At 47.0% G+C, this 17,178-nt stretch overlaps 1 protein-coding gene across 4 annotated transcripts; it reads right to left on the minus strand.

Annotated features, from left to right (window-relative positions):
* Positions 1–5,439: 5,439 nt before the first annotated feature.
* On the minus strand, positions 5,440–16,679 carry SYCE1L (synaptonemal complex central element protein 1 like). Of its 4 annotated transcripts, none has more exons than XM_033844116.2 (11): positions 16,548–16,679; positions 11,286–11,348; positions 9,772–9,831; positions 9,506–9,580; positions 8,877–8,924; positions 8,551–8,605; positions 7,284–7,367; positions 6,973–7,036; positions 6,057–6,126; positions 5,883–5,970; positions 5,440–5,699 (listed from the first exon to the last, which is right to left on the minus strand). In XM_033844116.2, the coding sequence occupies exons 1-11, from the start codon at positions 16,606–16,608 to the stop codon at positions 5,450–5,452; spliced, it is 918 nt and encodes a 305-aa protein (XP_033700007.1). In that variant the 5' UTR covers positions 16,609–16,679; the 3' UTR covers positions 5,440–5,449. The 4 variants fall into 4 exon arrangements, with proteins under 4 accessions (XP_033700007.1, XP_073652874.1, XP_073652875.1 ...); XM_073796773.1 differs by having other exon boundaries at positions 8,877–8,984; XM_073796774.1 differs by lacking the exon at positions 7,284–7,367.
* Positions 16,680–17,178: the final 499 nt, after the last annotated feature.

Here is a 17,178-nt window from a genome sequence, read left to right on the forward strand (position 1 = left end):
TTTATTTTTGGCTGCATTGGGTCTTCGTTGCTTTTCGTGGGCTTTCTCTAGTTGCGCTGAGCAGGGGCTACTCTTCGTTGCGGTGCGTGGGCTTCTCATTGCGGTGGCTTCTCTTGTTGCTGAGCACGGGCTCTAGGCACATGGGTTTCAGTAGCTGTGGCACATGGGCTTAGTAGTTGTGGCTTGCGGGCTCTAGAGCATAGGCTCAGTAGTTGTGGCGCATGGGCTTAGTTGCTCCACAGTCCGGGATCTTCCCGGACCAGGGCTCACACTTGTGTCCCCTGCATTGGCGGGCAGATTCTTAACCACTGCACCACCAGGGAAGTCCCCACAACAGGTTTTTGTATATTGATTTTTTTAACACCTCAACTTTACTAAATATGTTTATTAGTTCTAACAGTTTTCTGGTGGAGTTTTTAGGGTTTTCCATATACAAAATAATGTTGTTCACAGTGACAGTTTTACCTCTTCCTTTCCAATTTCAATGCTTTTTATTTCTTTTTTCTGACTAATTGCTCTAGCTAAGATTTCCAATACTGTGTTGAATAAAAGTGTCTAGAGTAGGCATCCTTGTCTTGTTCCTGATCTTAAGGGAAAAGCTTTTAGCTTTTTTTCACCATTGAATATAATTTTAGCTGTTGGCTTGTCATATATGGCCTTTATTATATTGAGGTACATTCCATCTATACCCACTCTGTTGAGAGTTTTTTTTAAAAATAATAAATGGATGTTGAATTTTGTCAAATGCTTTTTCTGCATCTATTGATACGATCATATGATTTTTATCCTTCATTTTGTTAATACCCATTGGTTGTTGAATCTTTCTCTCCCAGAACAGCTTTTGCTTTTTTGTCTGTCTCATTTTGTGTCCTGAGAACTTAGCTTTGGAACCATCAGGTTGGGTGTCCCAAAATGTGGCCAGAAAGAAATGCAGGTTGCACTCCATTGGCAACTAGAGTTCTACTGATTGTTGTCAGCTTTCAAGGCAACTGTCTACATCTTTCTCTCTCAGCTGTCTTTTGGGAATGGTTTGGGTCTTGGGAGGGTAGTATCTTTTGCACCCCCCTTGGGAGTATCTCTTGCATCTGAAGGGGAGCAGGCTTTGCCACCCCAAAATATGCCACTTACACATGAGGATTATTTTTTGAGCTCTTGATTATTTTTGAGTTCCTGAACCCAGCAGATTCAGGAAAAGCCCTTTACCTTCCCTTCAACTGCCTAATTTACGTGGGAAAGAAGGCCTATACCAGGAAGAAAACTATTATCAGAGATATCATTTTGAAACAGGAGGGAAGGCAGCAGGGCACAACCTTTAAAAGAAGGACATAGCTGTTGAGGATATGACATAAACTGTTTAGAACCAACTAGGTCCAAGATGGTGGAAGATTTGATGTCCAGTGGACCTTGAGCCTCATTATAAGCTCATTGTAATACATTAGCATATGCTAAATGACACACCCACAGGCGCCATGACCATTCCGAGGCTGACCATAAAAGGGCAAAAAGTGGTTGGTGACCCAATTCCTGGAAATCCTCACTCTTTCCCCCAAATCATTGGAATAAACCTCCCACTTGTTGGCCATGAAATTATCCAGACCACAAAAACTAACCACCCCATATTTCAGGGCCACTCTCGCCTTTTGAGACGGACTGCTTTCTGTCCATGGAATGTGTATCTCTAAACAAATCCACTTCTTACCCATCACTTTGCCTCTCACTGAATTCTTTTTGCGATGAGACATAAAGAACTTGAGCTTCATTAAATCCTGAGACCAGGTGTGCGATTTCAGTTAAAAGACAGTGGGGGACTTCCCTGGTGGTGCAGATGGTTGGGAGTCAGCCTGCCGATGCAGGGGGCACGGGTTCGTGCCCCAGTCCGGGAGGATCCCACGTGCCGCGGAGCGGCCGGGCCCGTGAGCCATGGCCGCTGAGCCTGCGCGTCCGGAGCCTGTGCTCCGCAGCGGGAGAGGCCACAACAGTGAGAGGCCCGTGTACCGCAAAAAAAAAAAAAAAAAAGACAGTGGGTTCGAGTCCCAGTCCATGGGTGCAAGACCCAACCTGAGTTTTGGTCTGGTTTGAGTCACATCTGAGGTGTGTGGTTTCAGTTTCACGTAAGAAACTTATGTGCCTAACCAGGCAATCTTTGTTTTCTGAACATCTGCTCTGCCTTCCTGTGAATGACCTTCCTCCTCTTGGTATCATCAGACCCCCTAGCACTTTCCTTAGCTCAGGTATTATATAGGATGTCGTTACTTGGCTGTCTTTTGAGCCTTCCTATCTTTACAGCGCTCCGTAAATGTTTGTTTCTCCTGTTAATCTCTCGTATCAATTTAATTATTAGACCAAAGAACTTAGAAGGGAAGAAGGCGGAAAATTTTCCATCCCTACACATCCAAGCGGTTGTTCAATACTGCCAGGAATATTTACTGTTTTTCTCGGCTGAAGCCTGACAAGATATTTGAAAGGATTCTTTTTTTTTTTTTTTTTGAAAGGATTCTTTTTAAAAATAGCTCTATGGTCTGAAGTTGGCCAAGTTGGAAACTGATATTCAGAACCTGATAAGAACTTTTTTTTTTTAGGCTTTCTCCTTTAACCTAAAATAAAACTATGTACCCACAGGGGGGAGAAACATTCTGAAGCCTTTGTGGAAGGATTTACTAAAACATTCCAAAGACACACAGCTCTAAATCTAGAACATAGGAATCTTTCGATTTCCATCTTAGTGGAAAATCTTCTCCCTGATATAAAGAAGCAAATTGAGGATAATGTAGCTGGGTGAGTGGGTCAACCTCCATATTATTCAGGTGGGCCCCAATCTTTTGAGGAATTAAAAAATGTCCTTGTCTTACAAATCTGGTCTTTACAAGACCAGACATGTGGCTCTAGAAACAGTTCAAAGCAAACCTATTGTTTTTACCAAGCCCCAAACATTCATCTCGAAAGGCTTGCAGATATGTGCAAAACCTCTGAATTTAGGAAACAAGAGCCCTTGGTGGCAGAACTTGCATTCTTTCCCAGTGCCTTTTGAGATGTGAGTATTCCACAAGCTGGGTCGGGTCAGTCTCCACGTTCAGAGAGTTCAGTCTGGGAGGGGCAGTCCCGTGCACCAGCCATCTCCTTGTGTATCACACTGTATTCACATGAGGAGGAGATTCAGGTTCCCTCAGAGGAGGTTTTGGAGGAGCGAGGAGTTGGCCAGGTTTATAATAAGTTCTGTGCAGTTGGTGGTACCATTTTGCAAATTTGGTAACTGAGTTTTGGAGACATTAAACAATTTGCCTGAGGTCACTCAGTGAGCAGGGAAGCCAGGATTTGAATCTTAGGAGGAAAGTGATGTCAATGGAGTATCCAGGCTGTCCCCATTTGTGTGACATAGAGAACATTTAAGTTCCCTAAAGATCCCTGGACGGTGGTCTAAGGCATGCAGGCATGTCAGTGGGGCAGGGGATCAGGACCCAGGCCTGGGGGGTCAGCTGGACCTGGTGTGAGCCATGGTACAGGGATTAAAGCCTTCTGGGCCTTGTCTGTGGACTTGGGATAATAATAGCAACAACGGTGAGACCCCACATTTATCGTGGGCTTACTGTATACTTTCACTGCCTCAATTTTCCTCATCTCTAGACTGGGAATAACAAGACTAGTAATGAGAATAATAAATGATAGGTAGCATTTATTGAATATATTTTGCATGAAACTCTCTGTTCTAAGAGAAATACACACCCTGGTGTTCCTCATCTGTAGCCTGGGAATAATAATAAAAGTAATAATAAGAATAAATGATATGAATGATTTATTAAATACTTAATGGATTATAGGCCCCCGTTCAAAGTGATTCATGCATCTGAGTTTCCTTCACAGATGGATTGGGAATAATAATAAATCATCATAGTAATTAGTGATAGCTAACATTTTACTGAGTGTTTACTATATGCCAGGTCCTGTTCTGAGAAGAACAGACTAGACAGACAAGGGCCATGGGTCCCCAGGAAGTCTCTCATATTGTTAAGGGAATCACTGACTGAAACCACCTGCCCTGGCCAGGCCCAAGAGTACCACCTGCAGGAGTTCTCTTACAACAGGAGGTCCTCGTAAGGAACGCAGAACTAACAAACTACCAGCAACCAGAAGAATTCGGGAAAGGTCAAAAGGAGACAAGGAAGCACCCTGAGTCAGAATGATTGGCCAGAGACAACCCAGAAACTAACCCCATCACCATAAAACCTGAGACTGCGAGCCAGGTGGCAGAGCGGTCCTCCTCGGTTCCCTTACCCTGCTGCTCTGCACCCGGGCGCCTCTCCCCAATAAAGTGTCTTGCTCTGTCAGCATGTGTGTCTCCTCGGACAATGCATGTCCGAGTGTCGAAGGCATCCCCCTTCCAGGGCCAGCACTCTACCACGTGCCTGGTCACCTCGCTCGGCTCCACCACACTGGCCTCCTCCAGACGCTCCTCGCACTGGACAAACTCAGTCCCCTCCACAGCCCTTGTGGGCGCCATCCCCTCTGCCCAGCGCCCCTTTGCCCAGACACCTACGGGGCTCACTCCCTCGCCTGCCCCCTCACCTCCCTGCTCAGGCACCACCACCTCAGTGACATCCTTCCTGACACTGCTACTTAAAATCTGGGGCCTACCATAGTGCCTGGTACACAAGCAGACATTCAGCAAATGCTTGTTTAACCCACACGTGCTTAGCAGGTGGCAAGGTGCCCTTTGGAACTGGGTCCCCCAGGCCAGCCTCCTGAGCTGCTGACATCCTTAACAGTCCTGCACTCCGAGGAGACTGGGGTAAGGGCACCCCAGATGACGACACAGCAAGGCAAAAGCCCTGAGATGACAAGGTGCTTGGAGAAGGGTGGAAAATCAGCTGTGTGGCTTGAAGCAAACGTGTGAGGGTGTGAGAGGTGAGGCCAGGTAGGCGGGCAGGTCTGAGGGAGCCTGTGGGTAATGCAGGGAATCTGGGAGGCTGGGATTTTACTCTGAACCACAGGAGACTGACAGGACCTGCAGCGGGTTTTTAACACGTCCCTTCTAGCCCTTACTGGTAAAACAGACGGTTCAGGAACCCGAGATGAGGCCGTGGAGATGGAGTGGTCTTGACACCCACCCAGTCATTGAGCTGTCGGGGGCGTATACAGAGCTCCCGCGTCCTGAGCCGGCCAAGGGACTGGTGGGCAGAGTCCGGCGAGGCCCCGCCCAGACTTCCTGAACCACTCCCCCTTCTCCCGGAGAGAGGAAGGGCACGACCCCCACCCCCAATGACTCCTGTGGCACAGACTCAGCCGGGGAGTTGGAGGATGGTCCGCAAACGTCGCCTTTATTTCCGGGCGGCACTTGAAGGAAGGTGGGGCCGGGTGGGTCCTACTGGCCTAGGGGGGCGTCAGGGCCAGCTCCGCCGGCGGCGCCAGGTCGCCCTCGCTTGGGAGCTGGGGGCCGTCCTGCGGGGGCTGAGAGTCAGGCTTTGGGGCCCTGGCGCCCGCCCACGCTGACCCGCGCCGCCCTTTCCCTGTCCCCACCGCCCCGAGGACGCCCTGCACCCGCACACCCCCCTCTCAGAGGGGCTCCGGATCCCAGATCCCGACCGCTGTGTCTCGGCCCGTCTTGCCTCCATCCCGGGCTCTCTACCTCTCCGGCCTGGTCCTCTGGGGTGGTCTGAGTCTGGGCGGGGACCTGCCCCCCGAGTTTCTCCAGCTCCGCCTTCAGCCTGCGGAGAAGGGTCAGAGGAGAGGAGGAAGAGAGAGGGAGTGTGGAGGGGGCACAGGGAGGAAGCGACTGATACTCTGAGCCCTGAAGACTGCCCGCGGAGGCCCCGCCCTTCTGGGAGGGGCAGAAGGGGAGGTGTTGGCGGGGCGGACCTCGGGCCCCCCCTCCTCCTTTCCCCTCTTACCCGTCTTTCTCTGCCGGGGCGCTCTGGACCTCGGGCGGCGAGCGCAGCCGCCTCTCCACCGTCTCCAGCTTTGCCCGCGCCTGCCTCTCTGCGGGTGGGCGGGGCGTCATGGGCGGGGCCGGGAGCTCCCGCCTGCCGCCCCGGCTCCTACCCCACCCCGCGCAGGAGTCCCACCTTCGGTGAGCAGCTGCTCCTTGCTGCTCTGCAGGGCACGGATCTCCCAGGCCAGTCGCTGCTTCAGCATCTGTGAAGAGAGAGAGGAGCCCTGTCCGTCCAGCTGTCCTCCTGGCCCCTCCTCCTTCGCGCCTCTCGGAAAGTCCTTACTTGAATTAGGGCGTTCATTCATTCATTCAGCTCTCCGTTAATTCAGTGTGCAGCTTCTGCTGTGGCCGGGCGCTGGCATAGATGCTCTCCCCCTTAATCACTCCCCATGTCCCCGTGTACCTTAAACCTCATCTCTTCCCACTGTCTCATCCCCCAGCCTCACTGTTTGCTCTTCCTCAAATACCCCAGGCACAGTTCAGCCTCCCCGGGACATTGGCACTCAGATACCCGCATGGCTTCCTCACTTCCTTCGTGTCTGTGTTCAGATGACACCTGCTCAGACAGGACTTCCCCACTGGCGTTACATGATCTATCTACTTATTTTCTTGTTTAGAGTCTGGGTATGCATCTCCTTGCTCCTAACCAACTTGGGGACAGCAAAGACTTGGCCCCTTTGGAATGCTGTTGGACACATCCAGAGACATGGGTTGAACGAAGGAATGCCCTGAACATGTCTGTCTGGTTCGGAGTTCCCATTTGCCACTGCAGGATAAGCACTGTAGGCAAGCAGGAGGGAAGCACGATCAGCAATGGCTGCTGCAACACTCTGGGCAATGGACGCTGGCTGTGGCAGTGGGGGATTATGAGATGTGGTTGGGTTTAAGGTAGAAGCTGAAGGACTGAGTAGAGGCGGTGAGAGGAAGAAAGGAGTCAAGGACTACCCCTCGGCATTGGGCCTGAGCAGTAGGCGGACCCTGGGCTGATCAGCAGAGACACTGAAGCCAGGGGAGGAGTGGCTTTGGTTGAGGCAATGATAATGGCTCACGTGGAATTCCCAGGGGTCCTTGTGCTGGCCTGTCAAATCCTCCAGACGTTCTTCCACGTGCAACCTAGGGGCCGACATCCAGGAATGAGAAAACACATGCTAGGACTGACACCCAGCCTGGCCCAGTCTGGGGGTTTCTCATTCATAGGCCTTCAGATCTTTGCCTGGTGGTCCCTTGCTAGGAGCCCCTTTATGGGCTTTTTCCTCCAAGCCTTGCTTCCAACAGCACCACTTCCAACAAACTCTCCCTCATGCAAGCCCCACTCCCATTCCCCACACCGCGCCACCCCAGGCCTTAGACCCAGGGTTACCCCGGCTTCCTCTGTCCTTGACTCTCTGTGATCTGAGAGTTATGGATAGAAATTTGTTCCATGTGCTCCGCCAACATGTACTTCCTGGGAAAGGCAAGAGAACCCTCAGTTATATTCTCTGAATGAGCCCCCACTCCTTCCAGCAGGAGAGGGGCTGGGAGTCCTCATTCTCCTTTCCTCTGAGCAAATGTGAACCTTCATAGGCCTCTCTTGACACTATCACCCTGTCCATTCTGTCCCCCATCAAACCATGCCTTCCCAAGAAACCTTTGTGAAGGGTACAGTAGTTTAGTTTCATAAATTATAAAGTCCTAGATTGAGGCCTGGATCTGCTATTCCACTGTGATTTGGACAAGTTATTTAACCTCTCTGGGTCTCAGTTTCCTCATATGTAAAATGGTGGTACTGTCATTGCGAGGATTAGTTGATAAATGAACATAAACTGCTCATCAGACAGTGGTAGGTGTGGTGTGGTTAAGCATATATACACTTTAACTAACTATCATCAAGTTTTACCACATTATTAAAATCATGATGTGCCAGCATTTGAGACTTCTGGTCACAGAATGTAAAGGTTCAAAGGATGGAGAGATAGATGGATAGATGGCTGGATGGACAGTGAACTGGATGGGTGAATGGTAGGCTGGAGAGAGGATGTCTGGTTAGAGAAATGATGAGTGGAGGGGTGACGGATGGATGGAGAAATAAAGGAAAGATTGTCAGAAGGATGGATAGCTGTCTGGATGGATGGTTGGGGAGAGAAATGAACGGTTAAATGGATGATTGGAAAGGTGGAGAGAAGATGAATGAACGATTGGATGGGTGAAAGATGATTAGATGGAAGGCTGGAGAGATAATGGCTGTCTGTCTGGATGAAGAGTTGGATAGTTGGATAGATGTATGTATGGATGAGTGGGACAGTGGGTGGATGGGTGGGTAGATGGATGGCTGGGGTCATAAATGAGTAGACAGATAAACAAATGAATGGATGGCAGAAGAGCTGGCTAACCAATAGGGGAAGACTTAGAATAATACTAATGGGTGAAATTTATTTGATAAAGAAACTAGCAATGAATGATTAAATGAGTTCATTTTAACACCACCACTTAATACTAACGATGAGCAGGGGTGTCTCTTGTCTAGCCACTCGATTTTATAGAAAGGGAAAGTGAGGAGTGTGTGTCCAAGATTTATTTTCCCTAGCTCTTGCCCACTCCTCCCTCGGGCTGGGGAAAAAGGCGGGGAAGAGCTGGGCAGGACCTCTTACCTGTGAGCCTCACTTTCCTTCCTTTGGCAGTGCAGCTGGAGGGTCCTCAGTGCCTCTGTGGGAGGAGGAACCGAGGGGCTTTGTGAGAGCTCTTGAGAACTCAGGGCTGGGTAGAAGCAAGGGGCCTCGCATCATGCTGGGCATTGGAGGGCACTGAGGGACTTCAGTGCTTACTCCGAGTCAGATGGCAGCCAAGGGAGAGATCTGAGCAGAGAGGGGGGCCACCCTGACTCAGGTGTCAGGGGGATTCCTCTGGCTGTCTGAGAACTTCAGGCATTTGTGGGGTGATGCGGTAGAATAATGAGGACGAAGCAGCTGGTAAATACCTTGCTTTTTGCTCAAAACCTCCTCCAGGTGCACTTTCTCTCCATTCACTGGAAAACACAATGACACTTTGAGTCTCCAGGGGGCCTCATCCTGTGCCCTGACTGCAACTTCATGCAAAAGGAAGGCCCAAGGTCACAAAGAAGATATGATACAGCCTCAGGGGAGGAGCGGTATCTCCTCACCAACCGTGCACCCATCTCCCGCTGGGGACCATCCTGGTCCAGCTTTTCCCGCTTGGGGCACACATTCCCTGTAAGTGCTGAAGGAGTGAGGGGCTGCAGGGCTCCCTTGTGTACGATGTCTATGGTTTATACTGAGGGTAGAGATGATGAGAAATACAAAAGTACACCACGTCAAGTAGAAATAAAGGCTGTGAAGAAATAAATCAAGCAGGGGAGTGAGAGAAGGTGGTGGTCTATTTCTAGAGGGGGTCATCAAGGTAGACCTGTTGGGGTGAAGTTTCAGCTGACAGCTGAAAGGTGACTCGAGATAGCACGAGGCAATGTGGATTATGTAGGACGAGAACCTCTCAGGTGGACGGAACAGCCCTTGCAAAGACCCTGAGGTGTGCACAGGAACGTCCGCACTGGTCATGAGATCTCTGGGTCCCTCTTCTGGTCCCACTTACAGGAGTCCAGGTCCCTACGCAGGGCCTCCCAGAGAGCTTGGGCTTCTCCCAGTTCCTCGCTGGATTTCTTCTTTGCTGGGTCAAAAAAGGGAAGAAGACATGGTGTGAGTGCAGCCACTAGCCTTGCTATTCTCTCACAGACCATGACACTGCACACTCATCTTCAGACAACTCGGAGGGGCCTGGATCTCATAGATGAAGAAGTGGAGACTTTCAAAGCCCAGGTCCCTCTTGGGCAGCTGGCCGTCTTACATCCCGGAGCTTACCTTGCTGAAGCTCATTAATCCGGTTAATCAGGTCTTCGACCTGTGGCTCCAGGCTTCCCTCTGCAGAAGGAAAGAAAGATTGAGCCAGAGAAGGCACATGCCTGGCTGTCTAAGGCAGAAGGAGGGGGCGGGTGTTGCCACTGTGTCTCTGCTGCTATAGATCAGAATTTATTGAGTGTGCACTGTGTCCCAGGCTCTGTAAGAACCCCTTGCAGGGCTTGCATTCTGGGTGGGAGAGATGGACACTAAACAAAGATTCATGATGTCAATGCTGCTGGCAGGAAACGCCAGGAAGGGAAATAAAGTGAAGCAATGGGCTGAAGAATGAAAGGGTAGAAGGTGCCTCTTGAGATGTGGAGAGGCCCCAAATGATGTGAAGGAAGACAGCCCTGCAGTTCTGTGGGGTGGGGAGTGTGGAGTGGGGGACATGCCAGACAGGAGGATGATGCGTGCAAAGCCCCCGCAGTGGGGCTGAGTGAGGCGCATGCCCCAAATATACGGCCAAGCGGCCTGCTGTGGCTCGTGTGGCTCTAGTGAGCTGGTGGAGAGTAGCTGGAGGCCAAGTGGGGAAGTGGGAGTGGCAGGTCGCCCAGGGCCTCCTGGGATGTGGTAGAGACTTCTACATGGAGATCTGAATGCGGTGGGAGACAAGGGAGACGCCCCTGCCCCCCATGAAAAGGCTGGCGGGTGGGTTGTCGCTTCTGTCCACCTGGACTCTGGTGCTGACCTCATATGAGATATGGGGAAAATGCCACTTTTCATTATGACAGCTATCAAGTTCTCCAATGACAGGGAGATCAACTGTCTCTTTAGGGCGTCATCGCTAACGTCTCACATTCCGAATGGGAGCTCCCAGTCTCCCATCAACAAGCAAAGCAAGGTGCAAAGCTGTTTGCATTGCCATTTGTATATAAAAAAGGAGGGCAAAGAATACACACCCAAGAATGTATTTTTTTTAATGTCTAGAAAAATACCTAAGAATTTAAAAATAGCTGCTGCTGGCCTACGGGTCAGGGAAATGGATGGCTGGGGTGTGTGTGAGTGTGTGTGTGTGTGTGTGTGTGCATGTGTGTATGTGCGTGCATGCATATGAGTGTTGGAGGGTAGGGTTTTCTATCCCTTTATACTTCTCGAATTCTTTTTTTTTTTTTTTGGTACGCAGGTCTCTCACTGTTGTGGCCTCTCCCGTTGCGGCGCACAGGCTCCGGATGCGCAGGCTCAGCGGCCATGGCTCACGGGCCCAGCCGCTCCGCGGCATGTGGGATCTTCCTGGACCAGGGCATGAATCCATGTCCTCTGCATCTGCAGGCGGACTCTCAACCACTGCACCACCAGGGAAGCCCTACTTCTTGAATTTTGAAGTTGTGTTTTTGGTTTAAAGAATTAAATTGTATAAGAGGGAGAAAGTGCAACGGGATAATTTCCCAAGGTTGTGAGTTGAGAGGGTGGGTTTGAACCACATCTTCCTGACTCAAAACCTCAGGCTAAGCCTCAGACACGAGGAGACACATGACCTTTCTGCAGCTTCTTCACCATTTCCAGCAACTCTTCAGTCTTCTTTGAAGACTTGGTCTGACCTGTGGAGATGAAAATCAGAATTGCAGCATCCAGTGACAGTGAGAGGGGACTGAGGAAAGGTCCAAGCTAATCTGGGCAGGGAGGAAGAAAGCCTCACTGGGTTCTGAGGACACCCCTGGGCTGAACCAAAGATAGGCTGAGGGGCAGCTCTCCAGCCAGAGCAGGGTCCCTGCAGGACCCCTGTCCTTGTTTTTTTTTTTGGCTGCACCACACAGTTTGTGGAATTTTAGTTCCTTGACCAGGGATTGAACCCAGGCCCTTGGCAGTGAAAGCATGGAGTCCTAACCACTGGACTTTCAAGGAGCTCCCAGAACCCCGTCTTGTGTCTCTAGGGTTGATGGCGTGTGCTAGATGAATCAGGACCCGTAATGGCCGTTTCTTCCTGAGAGGTCCAAGACCACCACAGACATCCCTTTAATGAAATTCAGGTGTGAGAGAAGGGGATGCCCTTTTGCTGCTACTGCTGTTCAAAATCAGTATGAAGTTGTAAGCAATGCAGTAGGACAGAACAATTTCATATGAATTTCTTTAAAATCATTATAGGCCACAATTTGCAAATTCTTAAAGAACTGATGGGTCTAGGAAATGGTTTACTAATGGCTGCTAACATCCACGAAAGACAACTGGATATTATAAGCCTCCTGATGGAAGAACATAACACCACCTGTGAAGGATTCTGCTCCCCTCAATCCCAACCAAAAAAAAAAAAAAAGGAAACTTCAACCTTTGTCACTTTTGCCAATGGGATAGGCAAAACCAGCATTTCATTTCAAACTTTCTGGTAGTAAATATTAAAAACTTACTCCTCTGGATCAGAAATTCCACCTCTAGATATTTTAAGGAAATAATTAAGGATGGTGGGCAAGATTGTTCCATTGTTCATAATCTTAAAAGACGGAAGCAACTTAAAATTACCTTAGTTGACTACAGTACATTCAGAGGATAAAATTCTTTGCAGCCATTAAAACTCATGTTGTAAATCAGGGGTTCTTGGGAATTCCCTGGAGGTCCAGTGGTTAGGACTCAGCACTCTCACTGCCGGGACCTGGGTTTGATCCCTGATCAGGAAACTAAGATCCCACGAGCCTCGGGGGAAAAAAACAATCAGGGCTTCTTGACCTAAGCTTATTAAATTTTGTTGAAATGTTTGGTGGTATGTTCATTTTCTTTACATCTTTTTGTCTTGTCTGAGATCTTTTACAAATTGGTATGTATTAATTTAATTTTGCATAAATCTCATTGCTTTTCTCTGGTATCATTGGTTGCTATGTCTCCTCTGGAGACTTTTATGTTCTTTAAATATTCTTAATATTTGGAATGAAATAAAAAAATTAAATCTACTTTAATAACGGAGATATTTGTGATTACTTGTTTTGTTTTTAATATTATGAAAATTTCCAAAGGCACATGGAAGTAGAGAGGATACCATGATGAACTCCAGTTTACTCAGTGTCCAGATCTGACAAGCATTAATATTTGCTTCAGCCGAAAAAAACATATTTGCTTCAGCTATGTTTTTCTTGTGCTAAAGTATTTTCAAGCAAGCCCCAGACTTCATGACATTTCATCCCTAGATACTTCATTGAGTCTCAACTAAAAAAAAAAAGTCTCAACTACTAGAAGACATTGTCTTAGATGACTCCAATCCTATAATCGCACCGACAAGATTAGCAATCGTCACTAATCATCGGATCATTTATATCATAAAATGCCCACAACATATGTGGTTTCCCCTGATTGTCTCCATATGTCTTTCACAGCTGGCTTGTTGAACCATTTCTGTGAAAGCTCCGTCTGTGTTTTTCCTCTCCACTGCATGTATTTTTTTATTGCAGTATAGTTGATTTACAACGTTGTGTTAGTTTCAGGTGTACAGCAAAGTGAATCAGTTATACATATACATATATCCACTCTTTTTTTTTTTTTAAAGATTCTTTTCCCATATAGGCCATTACAGAGTATAGAATAGAGTTTCCTGTGCTATATAGCAGGTTCTTATTAGTTATCTATTTTATATATAGTAGTGTGTATATGTCAACCCCAATCTCCCAGTTTATCCCTCCTCCCACCCTTACCCCCTGGTAACCATAAGTTTGTTTTCTACATCCATGACTCTACCTCTGTTTTGTAAATTTGTACCCATTTGTACCTTTTTAAGATTCCACATATAAGCAACATCATACAATATTTGTCTTTCTGTGTCTGACTTACTTACTCAGTATCACAATCTCTAGGTCCATCCCTGTTGCTACAAATGGCATTATTTTGCCCTTTTTTATGGCTGAGTAATATTTCATTTTATATATGTACCACATCTTCTTTATCCATTCTGCTGTTGATGGACATTTAGGTTGCTTCCATGTCCTAGCTATTGCAAATAGTGAACATTGGGGCACATGTATCTTTTAGAATTATGGTTTTCTCTGGTATATGCCCTCAGAATGGGAGAAAATATTTGTAAATGAAACAACTGACAAGGGATTAATCTCCAAAATATACAAACAGCTCATGCAGCTCAATTAAAAAAAAAAAACCACAATCAAAAACGGGCAGAAGATCTAAATAGACATTTCTCCAAAGAAGACATACAGATGGCCAAAAAGCACATGAAGAGATGCTCAACATCACTATTAGAGAAATGCAAATCAAAACTATAATGACGTATCACCTCACACGAGTCAGAATGACCGTCATCCAAAAATCTACAAACAATAAATGCTGGAGAGGGTGTGGAGAAAAGGGAACCCTCTTGCACTGTTGATGGGAATGTAAATTGGTACAGTCACTATGGAGAACAGTATGGAGGTTGCTTAAAAAACTACAAATAGAACGACCATATGATCCTCTCCACTGCATTACTAGTCCTAGTCACACAGTAAGATCATAGGTGATCAGTAAATCTTTCAAATAGTCCAGCTAACATGTTGACAAAAGTTAAAAAAAATCAATGTGACAGGGCTTCCCTGGTGGCACAGTGGTTAAGAGTCCGCCTGCTGATGCAGGGGACACGGGTTCATGCCCCGGTCCAGGAAGATCCCACATGTCACGGAGCAGCTGGGCCCGTGAGCCATGGCCGCTGAGCCTGCGTGTCCGGAGCCTGTGCTCCGTAACGGGAGAGGCCACAACAACGAGAGGGCCGCGTACCAAAAAAAAAAAAAAAAAAAAAAAAAATCAATGTGACAAAACAAAACAGCCTATAGAGCATGAACCCCTTTGAAACACTTTATTTTGAAATAATTTCAGATGTATTGAATACATAAAAGTTGTAGAAATAGGCCACAGGGCTATTTGCCCTTGTATCAGATTTCCCATTTGTGAGCATTACTGCACATGAATTGCAGGCATCATGATCCATTATTTAATATTTCAGTATATATTTCCTATTTATAAGGGGACTCTACCAGGTAACTGCAGTATAACCATCAAAACAGAGATGTTAATATTGACCAATATTAATGTATGATCCTCAGATGCCATTCAGCATTTTTTCTCTTATATTTTAATATTATTTAGCACTACTTACATTTTCCTTTCTAAAAACTTACAAAAATGCTTCCACCTCTACACAGCACCCCAAATCCAAGTCCCTTGTTGAGAGTCACCAGTTAGGCCTTTAGCCTTCAGACATTTTTCTAAGCAGCACACGTAGGGCTGTAGTTGAACTGCCTCTTCTTTTTTTCTTTTTCTTTTTTTTAATCCCAACTTGCTTTTCTCTCATAAGAATATGATCTCTTTTGAAGCTCACTCTCTGTTAATGAATCACCATCTTCTCCTTTTAAAATTAATTTTAATTAAATAAATTAAATTGGAATTTTTTTCCTGCCTCTTAAGAAAAAATGTCCACTATACAGGCATTCCATAATGCATGGATATACCTAAATTTAGTCATTTCGTGATTGCTCCTGTGTTTTGCTTCCATCAACAACATTCCAATGACCCTGCTTGGTCCACACATCTGTGTATTCTAAGATTACCAAGCATGGTGAGTGAAGATATGAAAATACCAGATATATTTTTCTAAAGCCAATTTTGATGGGTTAGAAATGGTAACTTGATATGCTTTTCAACTTTCTCCATTGCTGGCGAAGTTGATCATAACTTCCTTTTTTAAAAAAATTTGATAATGTCTTTTTTTTTTTTTTTAAAGCACAGTGGCAGCTATACTAAGTGCTTTATAAGGAAGATTTATTGGCATGTCTTATTTCTTGTTGAAAGCTTGCACTCAATGTGAGGCCAAAATCTAAGAGAGCTCTCAGTGTTAGTTCATTATTCATGCAGTAAAAAAATTACTGAGCACCTACTATATGCCAAGCAGGCATTGTTTCAGGTGCTGGGGAAACGGCAATAATTGGTCTGTTCTCATGAAGCTCACATCCTAAGATAGACAATATACAAGTGCATAATTATTGTCATCTGCATAGATATATCTGGAAAGATGCAATCCAATGTGCTCATTAATATGATGGTTTAAAGAGTGTGTAGGAAAGGTGGTCAGAGATAAATGAAAGGAGGGCCAAGAGTCGAAACGCTTGATACAGAGTGATGGGTACAAGGGCATTCGTCACGCTATTTCCTGTGCTTTGGTACATTTTGAAAATTTCTATAATTAAAAAAAATGCTAGTGGCGAACAGGGGATCATTGTCTTGGGAGATTTTCTTCTTTTGGCTAGACCTAAATTTCCAACTCCTTCTAGGAAAGTTTTGTCTTTCCTCTCACTGGGGTGTGTGGTGTCAATATCAACAAAATGCCCTGGAGAATTTTCTCCAAAGAAGCCGTCTGTGGGAGTGCCATTCACAATTAAGATTTAAGAGTCCATGCAAAGTGTGATATGGGCTGGGTGTGAAATGATGATATTGGGGAATTACTGTTCATTTTCTTAGCTATGGCAGCAGCTGAGTGGGTTCTGCGAGACCATCCACCCCTCTTTTGTTTGAAGAGATGCATACTGAAGTATTTAGTCTATTGTTTACTTTAAAATACGTAAGCAATATAGCCAATAAAGTTGACAGCAATTAATCGACCTGCTGAGAATATACATGTTATTTATCTGCACTTTGTTGAAGAGCTTTTTTTTGTTTTTATAAAAGGCTTACAATTTTTCTTCTTTAAGTACCGCTATCAATGTCTCATTATTGTAAGGGCACGAAGCCTCCCTTCCTTCTACCCTGGCCACCAGAGGCCCACTTGCCCTCACTACCTTCAGCCTCCTCAAGGACTACCGGCGGCGCCACCTCGGAAGGGTCCAACTTCCCCGCCATTTTCCAACGCTCGCACGAGTGGCGCGCCTGCGCTTGGGATGATGATTGGCTTAAAAAAAAAATCACGCGAGTGGGGATAGGCTGTGCAGAGCGCACGCGTCCAGTGCGTGTCTGTGCGTCAGTTGACCAGGGTGAGGAGAAATGGGCTTTCAGCTCCCGGGAGGGGACAGCCCAGAGCCCCCGAGCAACAGTTGGCCCGCACGCGTGCACCACGAGGCCTGCAACTCCAGGTTAGAGAAAAGAAGGGCAAAACTAGGGTCTTGGTCGTTGGCGAGTGAGTGCTGCGTGCACGCATGGAAACTACAGGCAGGCCTCGCCATCTCCCTCTCTAGGATGCTTGTGTTGTGCAGGTTGTGCAAGTCTGGGACAAATGTCCATACGCTGTGTGGTGGTACGCATGCGTTGAGTCCCTCTTCGTTCACGAATCCTCACTTAACAGCCTATGAGAGGTTAGGTCTCTCCATTTCACGAGTGAGTAGAATGAGCCGTGGAAGGTAAGTGGATCTATGTAAAAATTCTGCATCTCAGCCACCATGTGAAGTCAGGTGCTTTGCCGCGGGTTACAAAGAC

Source organism: Tursiops truncatus, chromosome 19, assembly GCF_011762595.2.
Source record: "Tursiops truncatus isolate mTurTru1 chromosome 19, mTurTru1.mat.Y, whole genome shotgun sequence".
NCBI classification, from domain to species: Eukaryota; Metazoa; Chordata; class Mammalia; order Artiodactyla; family Delphinidae; genus Tursiops; species Tursiops truncatus.

Excerpts from the sequence above, each read along its gene's own strand:
- SYCE1L (XM_073796772.1), bottom strand. The coding sequence starts at position 9,471 with ATGACCAGTGCGGACGTTCCTGTGCACACCTCAGGGTCTTTGCAAGGG. Across the intron at positions 7,037-8,550 it reads AAGGAAAGTGAGGCTCACAG|GTTGCACGTGGAAGAACGTC; the intron begins GTAAGAGGTCCT and ends GTCGGCCCCTAG. Across the intron at positions 5,971-6,056 it reads GGAGCAGCTGCTCACCGAAG|AGAGGCAGGCGCGGGCAAAG; the intron begins GTGGGACTCCTG and ends GCCCACCCGCAG.